This window comes from Prionailurus bengalensis, chromosome B2 (genome assembly GCF_016509475.1).
Source record: "Prionailurus bengalensis isolate Pbe53 chromosome B2, Fcat_Pben_1.1_paternal_pri, whole genome shotgun sequence".
Lineage (NCBI taxonomy): Eukaryota > Metazoa > Chordata > Mammalia > Carnivora > Felidae > Prionailurus > Prionailurus bengalensis.
The window spans coordinates 22521504-22544525 of record NC_057349.1 but is presented as its reverse complement, the minus strand read 5'-3'; the positions used below and the strand labels follow the sequence as shown (position 1 = coordinate 22544525).

At 40.5% G+C, this 23022-nt stretch overlaps 1 protein-coding gene across 2 annotated transcripts in view; it reads right to left on the bottom strand.

Annotated features, from left to right (window-relative positions):
- The window catches only part of F13A1 (coagulation factor XIII A chain), a 251342-nt gene that overhangs the window by 72856 nt on the left and 155464 nt on the right, over window positions 1-23022 (bottom strand). Inside the window, exons 14-15 of one of the 2 annotated variants that reach the window (XM_043590885.1) lie at window positions 22529-22665; window positions 14249-15954 (exon numbers count right to left, since the gene is read on the bottom strand). In XM_043590885.1, the coding sequence (XP_043446820.1) occupies window positions 15801-15954; window positions 22529-22665 (291 nt within the window). In that variant the 3' untranslated portion in view covers window positions 14249-15800. Of the gene's footprint in view, window positions 1-14248; window positions 15955-22528; window positions 22666-23022 lie in introns of those variants that run through there. The other variant, XM_043590884.1, reaches the window with a different exon arrangement.

Sequence of the window (23022 nt, the reverse complement as noted above, 5' to 3'; positions counted from 1 at the left end):
AATTCAACTATTTTTTTTTACATTCATGAGTTGGTATAAGATAGACACTTCTGTTTATTTATTTATATTAGCAAAGACCCATTGTTTATTCAATCAGCTATAATCTGTTACTATTATTTATTCCAGTGCTAAAATTGTTCTTAGCTTTAGTCAGTGGTTGTCCCCTCAAGCTGGCTTTTGTGTCCTATTTACATATTCCCACCATTCTTTGAGTACTTCCCGATTTTTCTGCCACAAGATAATCCAGGCTCATCTTGTATTTTCCCTGTCCCAGCCCTAGAATTAGCCATTTTTCTAAGAAGTCTTGGTTCCCTTCTGTGGAAAATGGTATTTAGATACCATGATGTGTATGTCAGGTGTGTTCATTGCTATTAGGTATCAGTAACAGTGCACAGAAAGAGGGAATGTAAGCATGTATGTACATTATAGACATAATACACATATTTTTATCTATCTATCTATCCTTCTATCTATCATCATCATCTGTCTATCTATCTATGTATCTATCATGTGAGGTCACACCAACACTTACAATTTCAATTTAACACTACAGGGTGTTGAAAACATTCTAGTGTTTTTCCTTTTCATATTTGTAACTATCTGCAATATAATTATTTACCAGTCTCCTGTCACCAATACTGGCCGGCATCCATCCATCTCTTCTGCCACAAAGACACTTCACCTACCTAGCTTGGGCTCTGATACTCTGCCTTGGGCTGCCACTACCACTATTTCCAATGAGGATGTCTTCCGTACTTGACTTGGGGCTTTGACAACCTGCACTGTGCTACTTTCCCACCTAGTTTGGGTTCCACTGGCCTGTGCCAGGCTGCTGATATCACCGCCCTCCCATTACACGGACACCTTCTATTTCTTCTCCTCCTCCTCCTTCTTCTTCACCTGGTTCTGGATCCAACAGTCTGTGCTGGGCCGATGCCATACTCCTATAAAGACTGCCCCTCACCCTGTTTGGGCTCTGATACTATTTCCCTGATTGCTGTCATTATCCCATCCTATGAGAACCTCTCTCTCACCTCATTCAGGCTCTGACAACCCATGTTGTATTACCACCCCCCCCGATGGGTCCCCTCTTAAATTTGCCTGGGTTCCAACACCCTCTGCTGGGATGTTGTCACCCCACCACTTTGCTTGGCTCCATCTAAAGGTATTTTGTTTGAATTATTCTGGAAGAAAGAATGATAGGAAGAGGCAAGGCAAACAGAAATGCTTGAAGAAGGTTTTTACATTTTGAAACTTCTACAAGTCTTCTGTCTTTTAGTTTACTTTTTGGCTCCAACTAGGATTCTTCCTTCTAGTCACATTTAAATCTTAGTATGATCTAGAATTTTGAAAATATTTCAAAATTTATCTGGTAGTAGGGCATGAACAAGTGCAATTTGAATGCATTTTAAAATTACTCCCATGTTATACCTAGAAGCATAATTGTGTAGTCAAATTACTATTATGACATACATTATGACTTATGGGTGAACATGCATAAGAGTTTGCCACTGGAATACTTGTTTTTTCAGCCTGTTTCATTGCATCAGTGAAAATTTTCATGGTACTTCATCTGGAACTATCAGACTTTGCTACGTTTAGGCATATCAAATTTACTAAGATGTGATCTGATATTTTGGGATGCATAAAACATGTGAGTCCACATGCTGATGTAATTGCTTATGAGCTGTAACCTAAAAAAAAAACCAAAATATTATTTTACATTACCCTCCCCCCAAAAACAGATATGGTATATTTAAAGTTATATATGCTGTATTACTTAGTGTATATCTGATAGAACAGTTTTTTTTCATTTGTTATTGATAGGGAGTGAATTCTTAGTTTATAAATACACAGACTAGCTTCCAGCTGTTTACATTTGAAACCTCGTTTCTCCCACATACTTCCAGTGAGAAACACCCTAAGTCACAGTCATACCACAGCGTATTTCTGTTCCCTGCACCTTTTGTGAGGAAGAGATAGCAATATTCCTGGAAACCATTCTCATGTTGAGACAACTAGCAATAAATGTCCTATACACAAAAGGGAAGTGAACCACACAAATGTATCCCAACTAAATACAGAGTGGATCTATTCTCAATTCATCGTTCCCTCATCTGCATCCACAAAATGCCTTGAATGGTCCAATGCCACCTAACACAAAGAGAGGTGTGACAGAGGGAAAACTGCTAATTTCACTGATTGTTGTTAAAATATCTTTCCTGGGGCGCCTGGGTGGCGCAGTCGGTTAAGCGTCCGACTTCAGCCAGGTCACGATCTCACGGTCCGTGAGTTCAAGCCCCGCGTCGGGCTCTGGGCTGATGGCTCAGAGCCTGGAGCCTGTTTCTGATTCTGTGTCTCCCTCTCTCTCTGCCCCCTCCCCCGTTCATGCTCTGTCTCTCTCTGTCCCAAAAATAAATAAACGTTGAAAAAAAAATTAAAAAAAAAAATCTTTCCTTTTGCAAATTTTGTAATATTTATGACCATATGGCAATCAAGCCAGGACCCCTCCAGGGCTTTGGAAAGGCTTGAAGAAACATAAGCTTCGTTAACTTTCTGGTCAATCTGCCTGCGCAAGGGCTGCAGTAGGGTCTCTGTTCTTCGCACACACATCATTGGAACCACCTTCATCTTATATTTCCTGGGCTTTGCCACTTTGACACACCATGAAAATCTGACCTTAAATAGTTTTTATTCTCATTAATCCATTGCTTTTGAGAGGAATATAAAGAAAGAGAACTAAAAAAGCCTTGTTTCTAGTTTGATGTAAAGGAGGAGAGTTTAAACAGTCTTTTTCATATGGATTATGAACCTGTTTAACAAATAAACATGAAATTAAATTCAACTTACATTTAATTGAGAACTTGATACATATAAAGCATTGTATAGATGATGTGGAAAACATAGAAGTTAGACAAATCAGGGGTTCCTGGGTAGCTCAGTCAGTTAAGCATCCGACTTTGGCTCAGGTCATGATCTTGCAGTTTGTGAGTTTGAGCCCCATATCAAGCTCTGTGCTGACAGCTCAGAGTCTGGAGCTTGCTTTAGATTCTAGGTTTCCCTCTCTCTCTGTCCCTTCCCCCCGCTTGCCCTCTGTCTCGCTCGCTCAAAAATAAATATTAAAAAAATAGGAAGTTAGACAAATCATATGAATTAGCTAAATCTTATCTGGATGACATTACTAAATGGTTAAGTAAGCCTGGCATAAGTGATTCAATGAGAAAGATAATCTATTTTGCAAATCAGGAAGTGTAACTTTGCACTTGTAAGCCTAGAATTTAGTGCCTATGTCCTTGACATGAATACTTACAAAAAGCAGAAAATGATTTAGCCTTTTAAGACTAAAATGATACTGCATTCCAGCAACTAAGATATAATGAAATCATCACTATTGGTTTCTAGAGTAGGATACCCAGACCATCAAGAGATTATCAAAAAGCATTTCTTTATTATTTAAATTTGAAATAGCTTTTCACTCACCTTTTTCATATCTTTCCTTTCTCTTCAAATATGAGACAAAGAATTGTAATAGAATTAAAAGGAAATTATCATAAAAATCAATGAAATTAGGTCTTGCTAAGAGTGACTGAGTCTTTAGAAAGAAAGGCTATTGTTTTTTATAAAATTTTGAAATGATCTGTTTATTATGATATTTCAAATATACAGAAATATATAGTCTGGGAAATCTGTGTACCCACAACCCAGATTGAAATTCTTTATGTCTCTCTCTCTGATCTCTGCTAGTGATAATCACAGCCTTTAAATTGGTGTACATGCTACTCATGAATGCTTCACACGTGTATTACATGGATATGCAGCCATACGCAAAGTAGAGTTTACTTTGAAAGGTCTTAACTTTTAATTAAGAGTTATAATATATAGGTTATTCTGTAACTTGCTTTCACATAAATATTGTTTTTGAGATGTGACCGTGTTGACTTCAAGCTATTCTTATTTCTATGCTATTGTTTGCATGTGTATTACCTCTTTTTTAAAACTCATGATATTCTGAGAGAGAAAAACTATTGTATTTATCTTAAGTTTCTTTAGTATCCAAATCTAGAATCCTTTGGATGAGTTCTGTAGTTGATATTGCTTTTGGCTCAGCACTTCCCACATTTCAATTTGGATCCATTTAAGGATCAGCCATAATGAGGCCACGCATCTACTTTCATTATCTTTTCCTACAATTCCAAAATCTAACGGTTTTCACATGCATATGCAAAGGAGTCAAGGTAGAGAAGGGATGCATAGGGGAGACAAAGATGCTGTAAAGCTTCCCTGAGGCCAGGAGAAGGCAAGGGGAGAGAGTTACTGAGAATCTGAGATGAAGTCTATGAAAATGACATATTTTACAAAGGGTTAGTGTCCAAAATCTATAAAGAACTTAACAAACTCAACACCCCCAAAAACAAATAATCCAGTGAATGACTAGGCAGAAGACATGAATAGATACATCCAGATGGCTAACAGACACATGAAAAAATCCTCAACATACATCACTCATCATCAGGGAAATACAAATCAAAACCACAATGAGATACCACCTCACACCCTTCAGAATGGCTAAACTGAACAACTCAGGAAACAACAGATGTTGGTGAGGATGTGGAGTAAGGGGAACCCTTTTGCACTGTTGGGAATGCAAACTGGTGGAACCACTCTGGAAACAGTACAGACACTCTTCAGAAAATTAAAAACAGAACTACCCTATGACCCAGCAATAGCACTACTAGGTACTTATCTAAAGGATACAAAAAGGCTAATTCAAAGGGGCACATGCACCCCAATGTTTATAGCAGCACTATCAACTATAACCAAATTATGGAAAGAGCCCAAACGTTCATTAACTGATGAATGGATAAAGAAAATGTGGTGTCTATATATATATATAGACACACACACACACACACACACATACACACACACACACACACAATGGAATACTACTGGGCTATCAAAAAGAATGAAATTTTGCCATTTACAACAACATGGATGGAACTAGACTATATTATGCTAACCAAAATGAGTCAGTTAGAGAAAGACAAATATCGTATGATTTCACTCATACGTGGAATTTAAGAAACATGATAGGTAAACATAGGGTAAGTGAAGGAAAGATAAGGTAAAAACAGAGAGGGAGACAAACAGTAAGAGACTCGTAAATACAGAGAAAAAACTGAGGGTTGCTGGTCTGCAGGTGGGAGGGGATAGGTTAAATGGGTGATAGGCATTAAGAAGGGCACTTGTGATGAATACTGGGTGTTATATGGAAGTAATGATGAATCACTGGGTTCTACTTCTGAAACCAATACTACACGGTATGTTAGCTAACCTGAATTTAAATAAATAAATTAAAAAAGAAAAAAAAATTGAAATCTTAACCTTCAAAAAAATAAAAAAAGAAGTGGTGTTCAGTCATGGTGTGTCAGTTCCCAGTCTGCTCAGCCTCTCCCACCCTTTCTTAGGACAAGGACCAATGCACTTACTAACAGGACTTGGTCTTTTTATTTTATTTTTTTTAAATTTTTTTCAACGTTTATTTATTTTTGGGACAGAGAGAGACAGAGCATGAACGGGGGAGGGGCAGAGAGAGAGGGAGACACAGAATCGGAAATAGGCTCCAGGCTCTGAGCCATCAGCCCAGAGCCCGACGCAGGGCTCGAACTCACGGACCGCGAGATCGTGACCTGGCTGAAGTCGGACGCTCAACCGACTGCGCCACCCAGGCGCCCCAACACTTGGTCTTTTGAGATGTGAAATTTCCCTTTTCTCACAGCATCATTTTTGTTAATACAGATTTTCCTGAAAGCATAGTTTTCGTGCATTTAATGCCCTAAGAATTTGGAAATAACAGACATCTACATTTCACTCTAAATGAGACGGCTCTGTATCTGGAATTATAGGCTTTTTCTTTCCCTGAAAATTACTCAGGAACGTGAAGTTTAAATTACTTTCCCAGGAAAATTACTCCACAAGAGTGGAGTTTGAATGCTACTCTTTCCAGGGCTGCTTTCCTGTGGTCTGTTAAGATGAGGGACACAGAAAGTGGCAATTATATCATCAGCCCTTAATGACTGATTACAGAACAGACAATCCCAATTTTCTATGAAATTTTCTACTTTACGTAGTGTTATAGACGGAAAGGCTGAGACTTCATAGTTAACAGTCCAGTCGGATCTGCACTGTAGAAGACTTTTTACCACTCCCTGGTGGATAAAGAGAAACAAGATCCCCAAGGTCCAAGGCCAATGAATGAGCAAATTGGTTAATTCTTGGAGGGGGGTTTGGAGGAAAGGAACAGCAGTATTAAGTGTATGTGGACCTGTGAAGTAGGCAATAAATTGGTAACTCCTTTATTTAAATGTTCTCTCTCCTTATTTGGTAGGGCCCACCATTGGGCCCAGGTCCTTCACTGTTGTATTCATTCTGGCCCACCACTTTAGCCTACTCTTCCTGCCCAGAGGTCCCTAACATTTCCATGTTAAAGGAGGAGTCCCTTTCCCAGCCAGCTTCGAGGGAAGATTAGCTTCCATCTCATCATACACTGTTCAGTTGTCTTGCTGCTGATAGTTTTTCCTCCCAGACCTGTCTTCTGATTCCCAGCTATCTCAAAGCTTATTCACATTCTGGATGGTAGCTAGCTAGCAATGGGTCTGTACAACGCAGAGTACCACACGCTTTTCAATGAATTTATGCCTCCATATGTATGTAGTATTTCTTGAAAATTTGAACTCCTCCAAACTACTGATATAGTTAACATTTTTGGAACCTGAATTGTTATTAATTGCCCAGTCCTTAACATCAATTTGCTTATAGACCTCTATTTTAACCTGCTTTAACTAATATTCCATGGTTGTTAGTTGGAAGGCTATTATCATTAAAAATTGGGCCTCACGTGCTGTGGAAAAAGCCTGGGAACCTAGCTAATAAATTGGGAAGTCTCTAACTCTTGTTACTTCTACATTTTCATTACTAGCAGTCCAAGAGCATGTTGTCCTTATCTGATAAACACAGTTGGCTACAATGGCATACTCAGGAGGCTCCAGTTATGAATTATGAGTGAGGAAGCAAAATTCTTGTTTATGGACACATGCTGCAAGCACGATCCATGATAGCCATCTTGGTCACAGAATGATTGAATGACACACTGAGTGTTTCAGCTGACTGTATTGATGTGGAAGTGTTAGGTATTACAGAAAATGCAGTCTTAAAATGATAGATCCCTAGACTTGGAAGTGATTCTAGAAATCATCTTCTCTATTCTCTTGTCTAGTGCAGAATCTCATGAAACCAACCCCAACAGATGGGCTGCCACCAGACCTTTGCTTCGGCATGTCCAGGTTGAGGACTCACTACCTTGGGTGGTTGTTTAGTCCATGGTGAGAGCTGTATTTGTGGGAAGGTCAGCACGTGGTATCCAGTTTGGAGATAGAAAATAAAAGCTTAGCTTCTTTCCTTTCTGTTGTCTTCACCTCTAAGTTCCCTAAACCCAGCCTCACCCTGAACCCCAATCTCAGCAACCAAAGGTGCTCTAGAGTGACTAATGTTATCTGCAGAATTGTTTAAAATCACGTTGGCAGTAGTCTGAACAGAGAAAAAGGCTATTTCTGACTCTCTGACTATTTTTTTGAGGGTGTTTGTCATGGGAAAAGAGGAGCTAGGGTTCTGGGAAAATTTGGTTAGGATAATTCAGGTTAAATGTTTCAGGATGTTCCATTTCCAAGGAGAAGCAGAAAGTCAGTAGGTTTTGTTCAAATGAGCTGTGTTCAGTGATGGAGTTGTCATTCTTGCCCATCTCGACTCCCATTCCTTTTTATATTATTTAGGCTTTAATTCTTAGGCCAACTCTAGGGGGTGGAATGGTAAAAAGGAAACAAATTGCCTGGAGACAAAGTGCTTTGGGATTTTAGTGGCATATGGGAAATACTTGAATGAGAGTAACCAAAATGACAGAACCAACCTGAACTATAAGTACCAGGGAGAGTAACACTTTCCCTGCTCCATTAGGTGGCCATTATAACCATTCATTCATTCAACAACGCTTACTGACAGACTATTCTGGACCAGGTACATAGCGATGTATACACCAGAACCACAGACCTTTTATAAGTTGAAAAGTGGATGCTTGCCTAAATGGGATATATTTTAGTCATTTGAAACTGTTAGTCATTTTTGGCAAAGGAAATCATCGTGATGGGTCAGCCAGATACTACAACTTCTTTCAACATTTGGTAGAAATTGTCAGGGGAAGCCATGCCAAGGCACAGCAGAGATGGAAAGAGATAATCAACTTTAAGATTAAAGGGTATTATTTCTCCATGTGTTAACATATGGTCTGCCACAGAATCTCTGCTGCATTTACTGGCTTTTAAATACAACAAGGTGAACCCTAGCTGAGGTAGCCTGAATATCAATGGTGAAGACTGTTGGCTTTTTTTGCGTTCTGTTTCTATGTGGTATTGAAGTGAAAACACCAACTCCTCCTTCTCTAGCATCCAGATATTACCCTCTTAGCTAGAGAACTAGACTAGTTGGTCAAAGAGACTCGTTTTGTTCTGGTCAGATGGTGGCCTTTCAAGAAGTAAATCCTTAAGCTTGATGTCTTCTGTTATGGAGGAAAGACCCTCAAAAAATTTAATTGGAAGTCACTTAGTATGCATGGATAGCTTCTTAGGCCTTGGAAGGAGGGAAACATAAAACCAAAAACGTATGACTTCATCTTAGCACTTCTAAGAACAATTTTTTTAACTCAAATTTCCTTGAGGAATAACTAAGATATCCCCCAATGATTCCCACGTCCTGATATTCATGCCCTGTGTAATTCCTTTCTGTTGACTGTAGGGCTCGACTCAGTGACTCATTTTTAACAGAGTATGACAAAAATGATGGGTGTCATTTCTAAGGTTAGGTCACAAAAATATTTTAGCTTCTGTCTTGCTCTCTCCACTCCTCATTGTGATGCAAGCCCAGTGTCAACTTGTGAGCTGCTCTATGGTGAGGCTGGCAGGACAAGGAACTGGGAGAGGCCACAGCTCACAGCCAGCAAGGAACCGAGTCCTTGGTGCACCAGTCTGCAGAGAACTGGCAGCTGACAGCTGAGAGCAATCTTCAGATGAGACCACAGTCCTGGCTAACCTTGACTGCTACCTCATGAGAAATCCCAAGCCGGAGTACCCAGTTAAGGATCATCTGGATTCCTGAAAAATGTTTTGATTATTTTGAATGTTACGAACATTCTGAAACGGTCTTATCTTTTGATAAATATATGTACATATTTCTATCAGAAATATACCTAGGAGTTGAATTACTGGGTCACAACATGTATTCGGATTTAGTAGATACTGCCAAGTAGTTTTTCAAATTCTACATTGTCACCAGAAGAACCCTGGATCAGTCACTATTTTTGACAGGGCAGGACTCTTCACTGCTGCTCAATTCAGCACAGGACCAAGGGTGCCATGGGATATAAACAGCATGTTTTATTAGTAATAACACCAATGAAAAAATAATAACAGTGAAGGTAACCTTTTGGATACCTAATTATCTAATGTATTAATTTTTGAAAAGCAACATATAGCCAGGATTTCATTATGTGTTATTATTTTACATATAATGAGTACTAACAGAACAAAACATTAAGCACAAGTTAGGATACATAGATACCGTGGCTCTGCTTAAATTAGATTTTTTTTTGGAGATAAGCAGGATTAACGAAAAGAAATGATGGAAGTAGAGTACTTTTATATTATATTTTCACTATTTGGGTTATTTAGGTGAGCCCATGCTTTTATTTATTTATTTATTTATTTATTTATTTTATTATACCTTTCCAAGATAATAGCTGTCACTTTCTGCTTAACATTACTAGTGAAGATATCATGGAAGCCTATTGTTTTTCAACATAGAGAGAGATTTTGCTGTATTACACTTATTTTTCAATTTTATATCAGTAATAACACTTTGTTGATCTATATGGGCTTTTAGCATTGTATACTCAATAAAGTTAATTAGAATGTTATTGAAGATACCTAGCATTTTAATTACCAGCATAAAAGGCAGATTCCTTTATTAGAGTCATATTTTTTGAATTCATGGTTATAGCCAAGACAAAAGAAAAAATACTCATAAGCTTGGCCTTGTGTCTATACCAAAAGAGATGTACAAAAATCAAGTTTGGCAACACCAGGCTAATACCATGGGCACTTCAGCCTAGACAGGCATGGTTTGGGTAGGGGAATACTTGGTGGGAGGGTGAACTTCTCACTTGAAAATCCCCAGATGATATAGTTGTCCAAATCTGAAATATGGGTAACGTTAACCTTAAGAAACTACCCCAGAAACAGTAAAGGAAAAGTGATCAATGTCATTATGGTAGGAAACTATTCACAATCCATATTAAATGTCATGGTTTGCGATATCAAGGGATGCTCTACTAAGCTTAGGAATCTCTCTTTTGAGGAAAAGGTATAGAATGGAAAAGCAGGTGCCCCTCTGCTTTCTGAGGGCTGTGTGGTATTGATGAGCATGGGCAAGAACAACAGGGATTGACTACTCCCAGTGCCTTCTGTCAGGGATCTCAGGGAGCCACCTGGATATAGGCCTTCTGTGGGTTTTGGATGTTTTGGTGAAAGACAGCACAAAAATGGGGAGCCTCACTGTGGCCGAAAGGCCCTTGTAGATGAGAGGTTGGGCAGGAGGATAGCTACTCATTATCACCACTAGTGAGTGCTGAGGACACATTTCTAGAGGGTAAGACTGCTCTAACATCAATTGGCTAGTTTCTCATCTTTAACCAGAAACTTCAGGTTTCAGGCCATTATCCAGCTTACCTGTAATAGTAGCCACAAATTTTGGGTTTAGGTATAACTAATAGAAAAATAAATTATTTCATTCCATTTTGTTTCAAGTAGTTTAGAGCTAAATCAGTGTAGACCTATATGCAAATCAAGGCATTTTTGAACATTCAGGGAGAAAACAATGGCATGTAGGTTCATGACCAGACTGTTTCCCAGTACTTCAGCTCATGGGGAGGCTGGGTTTATGGGGGTAGTAGAGGATTTGACCTGCTCTTTGAGGTTCTTAGTGGAATGGTCCTACTTCCTAAGTCGCTGTGAGAGAGCAGTATCAGCCTTTTTGTTGTGCCTTCTCTTTCATCTTCAAGTTACAGCATCTAACCAATCCTTGAGGAAGCTGATGAAGGTCCCAAAAAACCATAGCTTAAAAGGAAGAGTTGAAGGAACTGGCAATATTTAAATTATTAAACTTGGAAGAATACATGTTTAGGTCTCTTCCAATACATGGAAGTTGTCGAGTAACAGCAAACTATATATCACTATATATTTTTGGAAAGAAAAGATGAAGTTCAAAAACATAGCATTTCCCCAAATCAAAAAAAGCTGTTAATCAGTAAATTGCTATCCTTTCTGAGATTGTTGGGTTAAGTACTCCGGTTTCATCTTACTGCATTGCAGATAACCTCAAATTCAGTGATGTAAAACAACAACCATTTTGTCATCTCTCATGATTTGATGAGTCAGGAATTTGGGCAAGGCTTGGCATAGTGATTATTCTGCTCTAAGTGACTGAGGTTACTCAGTGGCACTCTGCTGGTGGATGAGTTGGTCTGGGATGGGGGTGGGGGCTAAGATGGCTTCATTATCTTGTCTGGTGCTTTGGTGGAGGTTGCTGGAAGGCTGAGTTCATCTATGATGGTTGACCAGAGCATTGAATGTAGTTTCTCTAGGATGGCAGTCTAAAAGTAGTTGAGCTTTTACATGGCAGCTCAGGTCTTCTATGGAAAGGATTTCAGGATTGAAGAAATGAAAGCCACCAGTCTCCCAAGGCCTGGGCCATATAACTGGTAGCATTGTTTCTACCACATTCTATCAGTCAAAGTAATCATAGAGACCACCTAGAGTTGAGGGGAGGGAAGGTGGACACCACCACTCAATAGGAGCAGTGATGACAATTTTATGGTATTCTATAATCTACAATTTTTAGGTAACAAACTCTAAGTCTGATTGTAATTATTTTTCATGCTATGTTTCCTCACTGTCTAAACTTGCTCAAACCAAAAAGAAGAGGAAAGTATGCTTTTTTTTTTTTTGTATTTTGGGTACTTATTTTCACTAATAGGAAATACTTATTAGGACCCCTTATGTTTGAATTAGTTTCAGGGCTGGTGAAACATTGCTTAAATAATTACTTAAGTCCTAGAACAATGATTAGTGTGAAAATTAATGGGGGTTCACTAATTGTATCAGCAGCAAGCTGACCAAGCATCTTTTAAAAAATGTCTATTGTCTTTGGAGCTAAAAAATGCTCAGTGTAACTCCTGGCACTTGAGGTGAGCACAGTCTCTTAGTCACTCATCCTGCTGCAGTGGAGGTCTTTGTTTTTTTTCTTCTCAGTTATTCACGTGTTTGTTTTTATAGACAGATTTCTGACAGACATACTCAAAAGATGTTTTTGTTATCTTGTTTTCATTCTTCTACAGAGACTTAAGAAGGTGAAACAGTTGAAATGCTGAAAACAAAGGAAACACTTGTCCTAAGGTGGGAAGGAGTATCTGTAGAAGCAGTTGACTCACTTGGAGAGTTTGTCTTTAAGACAGCAGTGAGAATGGCCCTAAGAATAAGATCCTGGTCTTCATCAGTCTCTACCAATGGTAATTACTTGGTTGCCCAAATTTCAGCTTCTAGGAAGTTGTCTGTAATATACTTGTATCAGTCTTTGAAATGGACAGCTCCCTTGACATGCTACCTTTCTCACCTTTTTTAAAAAAAATTATTTTAAAGAGAGAGTGCAAGTGGGGAAGGGGGGCAGAGAGAGAGAGAGAGAGAGAGAGAGAATGAATCTTAAGTGGGGCTCCATCCCATGACCCTGGGATTTTAATTCAATATTCTTACAAACTTTGGGAGACAAAATATTTAAAGAAAATATAGTAAACCAGGGGTAGATTTCACTGGTTGCTCCTATCCGTACCTTGATTTACCATGATTCATAGCTTCCTAGGCCTTTCTGGGTTCTGCAACAACAGGCTGGAAATAATTACATTTACTTCTTTTACGGGGTTGATGAAGTGAAATTACTTGTAATTATATGTATTCATACAATCTCTCCTATCTCTATCTATCTATCTATCTATCATCTATCTATCATCTATTATCTATCTCATCTACCTATCTACCTATTTCATTGTCTACCATCTATTTATAGTTTTGCATGTGTTGTTGTGAAGTTTTGCTTGATATATCCCCCAGAAGAATCTTGTGATAACATAAGTATTGTTATCCTTCTTTGGTTATTGAGGCTATAAACACAAATAAAGATTTGTTCAGAAGCACAGGGGACTAGCACAGGCAAAGTCTAGAATTCAGAGTCTCTGGTGCTGAGATTCATTGCTTGTTACCACCGCTAAAATGATTTTTAGAGCTGCAACATTATTATACAGTGTAGAATCCCAGTTGTCAGAGGGGATGGGCTGGCTCTTAGGCATGATGAATAGGTTTTATTTTGAGTGCCAACTCTAAATCAGTTGGTAATAGCTGCCTGGAGTACTGTGTGGAGGAGAATTCTGAGGTCTTATCTGAGTTGCAATTATTCAGTGATGTTGGCCATGAATGTAAGATCTCCCATACACACTTGCCATATATTTTCCACCTCTGTTCTAAGACCAAAAAAGGTATTCATTATGATAGGTATCCATGCTGGTTTGTCCGCTGATTCACCATAATGATGCAGGAGAGCATTCATGAAAAAGTATCTACAGAGATTTTGCAGTTTCTCAAGCTGGTTTTGAACTAAATACGTATACTTCTTCCTTTGGTGAATGCGGTTAATAAAATGTAAAGAGAGCAGTAAGGAAAGCTAACTGACATGAGTACTGACTAAAGTAATTTCCTTTAAAGGAGAGATGCTTGTTTTCCTTGCAAAGTCAGTTACCTACTGCTAAGGAAGGGTGGTTTCTTCAGCACTTGTGGTGAGTAGTATGTTGTATTGAAAATTAAAAGTGTTCAGTTCTGGCGGCACCTGGGTGGCTCAGTCAGTTAAGCGTCCAACTCTTTGTTTCAGCTCAAGTCATGATCTCATGGTTTGTGAGTTTGAGCCCCACATCGGGCTCCATGCCGACGGTGCACAGCCTGCTTGAGATTCCCTCTCTCCCTCTCTCTCCTTCCCCTCCCCCTCTCACTCTCTCTCAAAAATAAATAAATTAATTAAAAAAATAAAAAAGTGTTCACTTCTGTGAAGATGCAAACACAATCAGATGAACTTTATTTGAAGCTTCGATTACACTCTAGTTAATAAGAATACACTCTATGAAGCCAGTTTAACAGTATAGCAAAATGCGTTTCATTTTAAAATTGAGTATTGGAAGGCTGGGAGATTACTTAATAGAATTAGGTATGATGCAACTATAGAGGTGACCCCTACTCTTCATGGATTCCTGGTGCTGGGAACAGTCTCAAAGGCTTATAAATGTGGTTATATAGATCAGAAAATTCCACTATGGCTTTTCCCACTTTGTTTTTGTTTTTGTTAAGAATCACACCTTAGGCATTATCGATGGGTAATTTTGGCCATAAGTCAGGCTTGCAAATCCATAGTAGATAGCCTTGCCTGTTGGAATCTTGGAGCATAATACAAATGTTGTTAGCATCCTCTGTCATTGGGTCTGTGGCAGCACTGGCTATTTGCAAGATGGAGTCCATATTACCTTTCAGTGGTTGAGTCCTGAGCTGATGTCTCAACATGAGTGATATGAAGGACAATAGGAAATTAGTGGCTGCTCATCCTTCCACATGTCTGTCCACCAAATCTGCCAGAGTCTCCAACTTCTAGGGCTTATTCTATCTCTAAAAATGTACTTGGGCTGACATTATTGTGTGAAGGAAAGGATCCCAGAGAGACACATGAAGTATAATCACTAATTAAGGAGATTAATTCATCATTCTCCCTGTCCCAAATCAGCCTTGTTACTTTATAGTATTGTGGTCCCAAAAGAGTTAAAGTAAGGGATATTGGTTCCTGCTGATCAGGCCACAGTGTGACACCTCCTATAGAACTCACCATAAAATTACATTATTTAATAGATCTGAGTATTGCACCTGCTATCTTATCTCCTCGTAGGTGATTAAGTTTCCCACAAATGCAATTTGTTAATATGGGGCCACATCTTCTCAGAAGGTAAATCTGTGAAATTTGGCAGGCAGTTGCTTTGCTGCAGGTGCAACATGAAAGACCTTGCCCTGGCTTTGCCAAGAAGAAAAATGATGTTGTACTCAATTCCTGGGAAAAATATTCTGACACAGAGAGTAGAATCTAATTCCAAAAAGGGGGAATAGAATTCTAGGGCCCAAATCATGTGCTTCTCTCCCTTTTGGGGAGTATACTACCTCCAAAAGGCTGAATGGGAAATCAGAGTCTTGTTTTACATGAAGCCAGGTATTGAGCAAATCCCCTTGTTAAATGAAGTCCTCTGATATTTGGAGCTGCAGCCATTTGTGATGATAAATGACTTTTACTCTTATGAGCTATGAGAGCTTAATTAGAGCTTAATTAAAGCTAATGCTCAGAATTCTTTGGAAGGTGGAGTGATTAAAAACTAACTTCCATATTGAATAGTCATACTGAAAAGTTGTGTTTGAAATACATGGCATCTCCACTCTGGAGCCCCATGCAATCCTGGCTGGGTCTTCACACCTAAGTTAAAGCAAGAGCTATTTTTTGCATTAGAATTTACTTAGCCAAGGCTGCAAGGAGCTCAGTGCCTGGGTCCATCTCAGCCCCCTGCGCATTTACACAGAAGGTCGTCTCTGAATCTGCAACTCCAGCTCGCCATACACGTGTCTCAGGGAGTCACTGGTCATGCTAGCTATCAGCTTCCGAGGGCCAGACACCCAGGGTCGACAAACTTCTTCCCATTGCACAGTGGAGTTGGGCCGGATTTCACTGAAAGGATGGAAAAGAGAGGAAAGGTTTTACTCTTCAGAGAGGCAGATCCAGTTCCCACCTTGATCAGGAAGCAGTAAGAACACCTGCCTGATTCATACGCTCTCCTTCTCTCAGTGGATGGTGGTTAGAAGACAAAGGGCTGATTCCAAAAGTTCTGATGCAAATAAGGCCTCTAGATGGGGATGTGCTAGAGACAGACCCATTGGATCATGGTTCCTTCCACTTGAATGCATCAACCGGCCACCCAGTAGACGTGTAGTGAAGCTGGGGCTGAGCCTCCCACCAGCCATGAGCCAACTGAATTCTAGGTTGTCCTCCAGCCTCTACAGCAGCCTCATGGATGTGACTAATCTCCTTTGGCTCACTCTGGGCCACTCTGGTTCTCTCCTGGATTAGACTCCTAGCTGAATCTCCAGCTGCCTTTGCTGAGGTCCTGATAATCTAATTAGTTATTGCCAATTCCCTTGGAGTAGACATTTTTCCCAGGCCAAAGATCTAGAACATAACCTTACCTGCTGCCAACTGATGGAGTATTTGCATGCTCTATAATTCATAATCCTGTTTAACCAACAAAATGGGTCCCTTTGACCATGCACTTTTCTGCTACTCATTTGTATCCATCCTGATAATGGGACTGACCTTTAATGGTTCTAGTATTCTCCTCTTCCTTTTCAGCCTATTTCTGAGGTTTTCCTAAGCTTCATGGTCAAGCCCACTCCAGTGAATGACTGAGGTCAATCGGGGTTGAGGGGATTTAGGCTTCTCTGGATGCTTCACATATATCACCCTATTGAAGCCTCAGGAGGAAGTTACATGTAGGTTTTATATACATGATAGTCCTTTGAGATAGATACTATTTAACATATTTAATAGTTAATAAAAATGGAGGAAGGGGTATATGGGTGGCTCAGTTGGTTAAGGGTCCAACTTTTGCTTTCCATTCAGGTCATGATCTCATGGTTATGAGGTTGAGCCCCAGGTCGGGATATGCACTGGGCATGGAGCCTGTTTGAGATTCCTCTCTCTCTCTCTCTCTCTCCCTTTGCCCCTTCCCCAGCTCTCATGCTCTCTCTTTATCAAAGAAGAAAAGAAAAAGAAAAGAAAAGAAAAGAAAAGAAAAGGGAAGAAAAGAAAAGAAAGAAAAGAAAAAAAAGTGGAGGGATAAACAAGCGAAGCAATTTTCCAAGTTCACACAGCTATTAATAGACAGAGGTGAGCTTTGGACTCAAGATGTTCTGATTCCCAAATTCATGCTCTTTCTACTATTGTATTTCATACAATATCTGCCAAAAGATGAGTTTTCTGACCACCGCACTTGCTTTTTGGTTTTTTGGTTTTTTGTTTTTTTCACAAGCAAGACAGATGCCCTTTTATTCAATATTAAGAGCTTCTTACAGTATTGTTCATGGAGGATTCCTGGTCTTTGCTCTCTGACCCTCAGGGAGGGTATGTGCTGGGTGTCTTTGCAGGGAATCTTGGGCCAACATTTCTCTGGGAGAGCACTGGGGAGATGAATATACCACCATGTGTATATTAGAAAAGGGACCTGCTTTCATGGGATTATTGAGGCACAGCGCATCAGAATTAGAAAGGACTTAGAAATCATTTAGTCTAGTGACTTCATTTTACAGGCAAGGAAGATTATATCCTATGGAATCCTCCACAGTCACAGTCTGATGGCCCAGACCATGGAAGAACAAAGATATGCTGGGGGACATGAAGAGTGTGCTCATGCTCAGAAATGAGGAACATGTTGTACAGAGGCATTCTGTGAATACATCCCTAATGGATGGCACTTACTACTAGTACCATGAAGGGGCTGAGAGACCAAAAGAGCTGGGGATGCTCTAGCTTCAGACTGGGGTGGTTACAAGGAAGGGGAACTGTCAAGGAAAGTCTGGAGTGGTTCAAAGACCTCAGCTATGTAAGCCCCCATTTGTCCCTGGGTGCCAGGGCCATAGAGCATCACTTTAAGCAGAGCCAAAGTACAAGGAGAAATATGGAGCCCCATACCTGTGTTTAACCTATTCTATATAAACTTAGAACGCCCAAATTTCCTTAAATAGAGCTAAAATCTATGTATTTTAGCTGGCTGTGGGTGTACATCCTCTGGAATAAAAAGGGGAAATGCCCCAAATCTTAGAAATCTAGGCACTAAATAAGAAATTCTTTTCAAACTCTTATCTCTGTGCCCAGTGAATTGGGAAAGGCATCTAAGTCCTTGGGGATTCCTCACTTTGGAGCTGCTCTAGGCATTGACTTTGACACTACTGGTCTAAATGTGTTAATTTGGTATTTGCTAATTATTTTCCTTATTTTTGTTCTTTTTAAAAAAAATTTTTTTTCAACGTTTATTTATTTTTGGGACAGAGAGAGACAGAGCATGAATGGGGGAGGGGCAGAGAGAGAGGGAGACACAGAATCAGAAACAGGCTCCAGGCTCTGAGCCATCAGCCCAGAGCCCGACGCGGGGCTCGAACTCACGGACCGCGAGATCGTGACCTGGCTGAAGTCGGACACTTAACCGACTGCGCCACCCAGGCGCCCCTCCTTATTTTTGTTCTTTATAAATGTGATTCTATACACTATTTCCATCCATTATATAATAGGCAAATTATGTGAAAAGTGCACACACATCACCTATATAGGTGTTGTTCAAACTCAGTAAGTTGATTTTACGATTCAAAGTTTGAAAAACATTGACCTCACCATGGGTTTCTTCACCTATAAAAAGCAGACACTGTGGGATATTGAATAGAGTGGGGGGAGGGTGGTGGTGAATTACTATTTGTACTGCACTTGGAAGCATGGCAAAATATGGTAAAGTGCCCAGTGTTGTTTATAAAAGTATTACTGTTGTTGTTGCTATTGTTATTATTATTACCACAATCCCCTTTGTGGTCATTGCTTCCTCTGCCTGAACTCTCTGTAATGTAACTAGGAAAGTAAGCTCCCCCTGCCTGTTTGCAGAGCAACAGTCCTCTGTCCTTAATTTACAGTGATTAATTCAATATGAATACATGTTTTGAGATATTTATTTCTCAAGAGCTGTGCTATTTTTACCCTGGTCCATTCATTCTTTCTTCCCTAGTTTCCCCAAGTGATCAATCAGAAACACTTAGCAAAATAGTCATCCTGCTTAAGGATCTGGTCTGGGGCCATGTAATGCAGGTGACTACCTCCAACAGAAACTATAATCCCCAAGCTTCACTTTGTTATTGGTTCTTACTCTTATACTCAGTCCCATAATGATATTTGTACATGTATCTCATACATGTATACATGCCTACTCAAGAGAATCATACAAAGATACTCATAAATGAAGATACACTTGCATGTCTAAGTATGCATTTACTTACAGATAACTATGTACAGAAAGAGAAAAGAATCATTTACCCATATTGGTAAGTGGAGTAATACTGGAATAATCCTATTTGCCTGGGGATAGATGTTGTGATAAATGGTTCTCGGTTAATGTGCTGAGCTATCAGGATATGCTGGCCATTTATCATCTTGAACGCACGCAGGCAAATGGGATTATTATTACAATAAACTGCAACTATCTATGGGTTGTTCTCTGTGTGTCTAGCCCTCAGCTTCTGTCCTACTTGAGAAACTCAAAATTTAAAACAAAATTTACAAAGTCAGGGAACTTTTCTCTTGAAATAACTTACTGAACCTGATCATTTTTTAAAGAGAAAAATGAATCTGGAAGATGAATTATTTGATGCTCTGGAAGGATCAAGTGCAGAAACTTGAAAGCTGAGAGTCTGTGGGGGCAAGCACTTCCAAGCATCTGAGATAGGAGGGAGGCGGTGGGAGAAGGCAGACAGGTAAACCATCTCGGAGCACAGTTGGGTCTTACCCTGAACAAGGAACAAGCAGCACTGCCTTCCTTGTTCCTAGTTCAATTGCATGTTTTCTGGCTCCTGCCTTCCAGGCTCCCTGCTTTGAGCTTGAGACCCCTTGCCTTCTAGGGCCCTGGCAGGAATGTGGGTGGATAGGTAGGGGTAGTGATTCTCTTGATTCAAGATGTGTATCCTAGAAAGGAATACACTCTTACGAAGGATTCTGATTCTGCAGAATTGCTCTTTTTAAGGGTCCAAGTTGTTACATGGATCTGCCACTCTAGATCAGATCTTGGCAGGAGAGGGTACCCTGGAGTTCTTGTAATTATCTGACAATATGGATGTGGGTGCTGGCTGGCTCAGGTCTTAGTTGTGAATGTGTGTGCTGGAGTCAGGAGGAGACAGAGAGAATAGTACTCTTTCCAAAGTCCCAAGCCCACCCTAGGTATTAAACATTTTCTCTCTCAAGTTCTTTCCAATGTTTGACAGTCTAGGAGAAATAAAGCTACCCTTGCATTGAGAGATCCACCCTATGGATCTAGATTCCCAAAACAGATTGAGGACCTGGCTTTCTGTCTGTTATCTATCTGCAATAGACCAGTGTGTTGGAAGTAAGTACCAATAGTACCTTAAAAAAGAGTGTGGGCAGGGCATTTGCCTTGTGTCCATGTAGGGACTGGACTCTTCCATCCTTTCCATGATTCACTCCACTTCACTACCCCAATGTAAGATAGTAACAATAAATGCCTAGACACTCAACCCACTTGGAGACCTATGCCTTCCAAATGGTGGGTCTTTACACCATGTGATGATTAATCTTTCTTCTAACACACAGATGGTCTTTTTTCATGCATTGGCCTGTGATCAAGGTGGGATTTGGGGCATAGCCAAGGTGTACAGGGACCAGGGGGTTCTGGTAGCTTCAGATGAAGCTTCTGGGGTTACCGTCTGAGAAGGAAAAATTGGATGCAGCAGGGGGCTGTTTTGAAGAACAAACTTGTTTCACTTTGCCTGAGTGATTCTTGCATCTGATTCAAGTGGGAAGGTGTGAGAAGGGGCGAGTAAGGCTATCGGTTCTGACAAAAGCAAGGCTATCACTGCTGACCTCTCCCTGTGGCTGCAGATGATTTCTAATTTAATTTTTTTTTCCTGCAACTTTCCTATTAGCACAGGAAGCGTGTTATGTTTTGTGCTTGCATCCTTTAAAAAGCACTCAAATTATTTTCTCTGTTGTTTATTGCATTCATGGGCAGCAGGCATTTCTTGGACAATGGGATTGCAAAGGCTGTGAGCACTGTAACTTAAAAGAAATGCAGAGAGCACTTAGTGGGCAAAGTGTTCTTTAAAGGCATCCCAGAAGGGGTGAATGAGGCCTTGGCCTGGTCCCACAGATTCAGAAGTCGCTTTCAGAAAGCACATTGAAGATATTCCTAACATCATCAGGCACTTTCCGCAGCCCTCCACCTCCCCTTCTCTATTTTAGAAGGTCACCCACAGGAAATATGCTAGATTGATTGATGCTGACAGGGACTTATTTGTGGTAGAAATGAAAGTAATAAACCTCAAAGATTGGGATCCATTCTGGGTGTCACAATTTCAGAGAAGCCCTGACAAACTGGAGTTAGGTGGGAGATGGGGGAAGCTGAAGCCCCATCAGGGGTCAGAGGGATGAAGTCAGGGGAGGTATGGAGAAATGTGACAGTTGTTTGCAGGGCACCAGGTGGAAGAGAGTTGAGCTTTGTTCTGTGCCAATCAAAATGACAGGATCACTGGGTAGGATCAAGAGGTAGAATTTTTTCCTAACAATTGGAGCTACCTGACCATGAAATGGGCTGTGTTGTTGGGTGATACTCTTTGTCAGTAGAAGTCCCAGAAACTGTAGCGCACAACCCAATTGCACTAGGCATGGATGAAGCGATTTCATTCTTATTATCACAGAGCCTGAGGTCCCCTGAGAACCCAGTCTGCAAGTCTTGAGGCTCACCTTTATTCTGTTGAAAGGAACAGTTCTAGAGTGCATGTGTCGGCAAAATCTGTGGGGTGGCGTTGGGAAGAAAGGACCCTTGCAAAGGGACATCTTTCAGCATCATATCTGCCACATAGTAGGTACTCAATAGATATTAGTAGCACTGCCACATGAGGAGGTGGCAGGGCACAATGCTTGAGACTTAGGTTCTGAATCAGCCACTCCGAGTCTGAATCTTGGCACTACATTTTTTTTTATGTTTATTTATTTTTGAGAGAGAGAAACAGTGTGAGTGGGGGAGGAGTAGAGAGAGAGGGAGACAGAATCTGAAGCAGGATCCAGGCTCTGAGCTGTCAGCACAGAGCCTGACCTGAGGCCCAAACCCATGGACTGCAAGATCATGACCTGAGCCAAAGTGGGACGCTTAACTGACTGAGCCACCCAGGCACCTGACACTACTCTTATAAGTTGTGAAACTTGGGCCAAATCAGCCAACCCCTCAAAGCTTCAAACTCCTCTACTACCTCAAGGGAGATGCTAATAGCACCCTCATTAGGGTGGTTTTATGGATTAAATGATGGAAGTGCCAGTCAAGTCAACCCTACTTTTACCCCATGACTCATAGAAATGGCCAATAAGAAGGCAGCAGCTTCTCAGACACATTCCTTGGGCATTATATGTAAGTTGGGAAAAGACAGAGAAAGATAAGCCTGCCCACGTCACTTCTCACCTTCTCAGTCCCCACCCCAGGCCTTACCGGAACATCTTCCTCATTGGTTTTGTCACTCCAGGACCATCCAGGTATATCCAAACATTTCGCAGAGTTTCTTTTAGAGGATTGGTGAATTCAACTGTCACCACCATGTCAGAACCAACCATCCTAGTGCCGCGGACCTAAGACATGAGTTGGGGGAGGAAAATGCAGTTCATTAGCAGCACATAAAAGCTTTCTGCTCTCCTGTGTCCTTAACCATCTTCACTTTTGCTGGTTTTACAGAATGGTTATTCTTTGGCAATGGAACCAGGATGATGAGGCTAGCTGATTGCTTTGACTGGGGGATACCTATTGAGACAAAGATGGAAAATTACTAATTAGGATCACACTCTTTTCCTCATTAGGAAAACCACCCTAATTAGAGCTCAGGTTAATAGCCGTGACCACCAGCTGCTCTCTATCAGCAGGAGATGGAAGTGCACTTGGTGTAGCAACACATTTCCATGGTGAGGGTGGCCAGGCAAACTCTGCTTCTG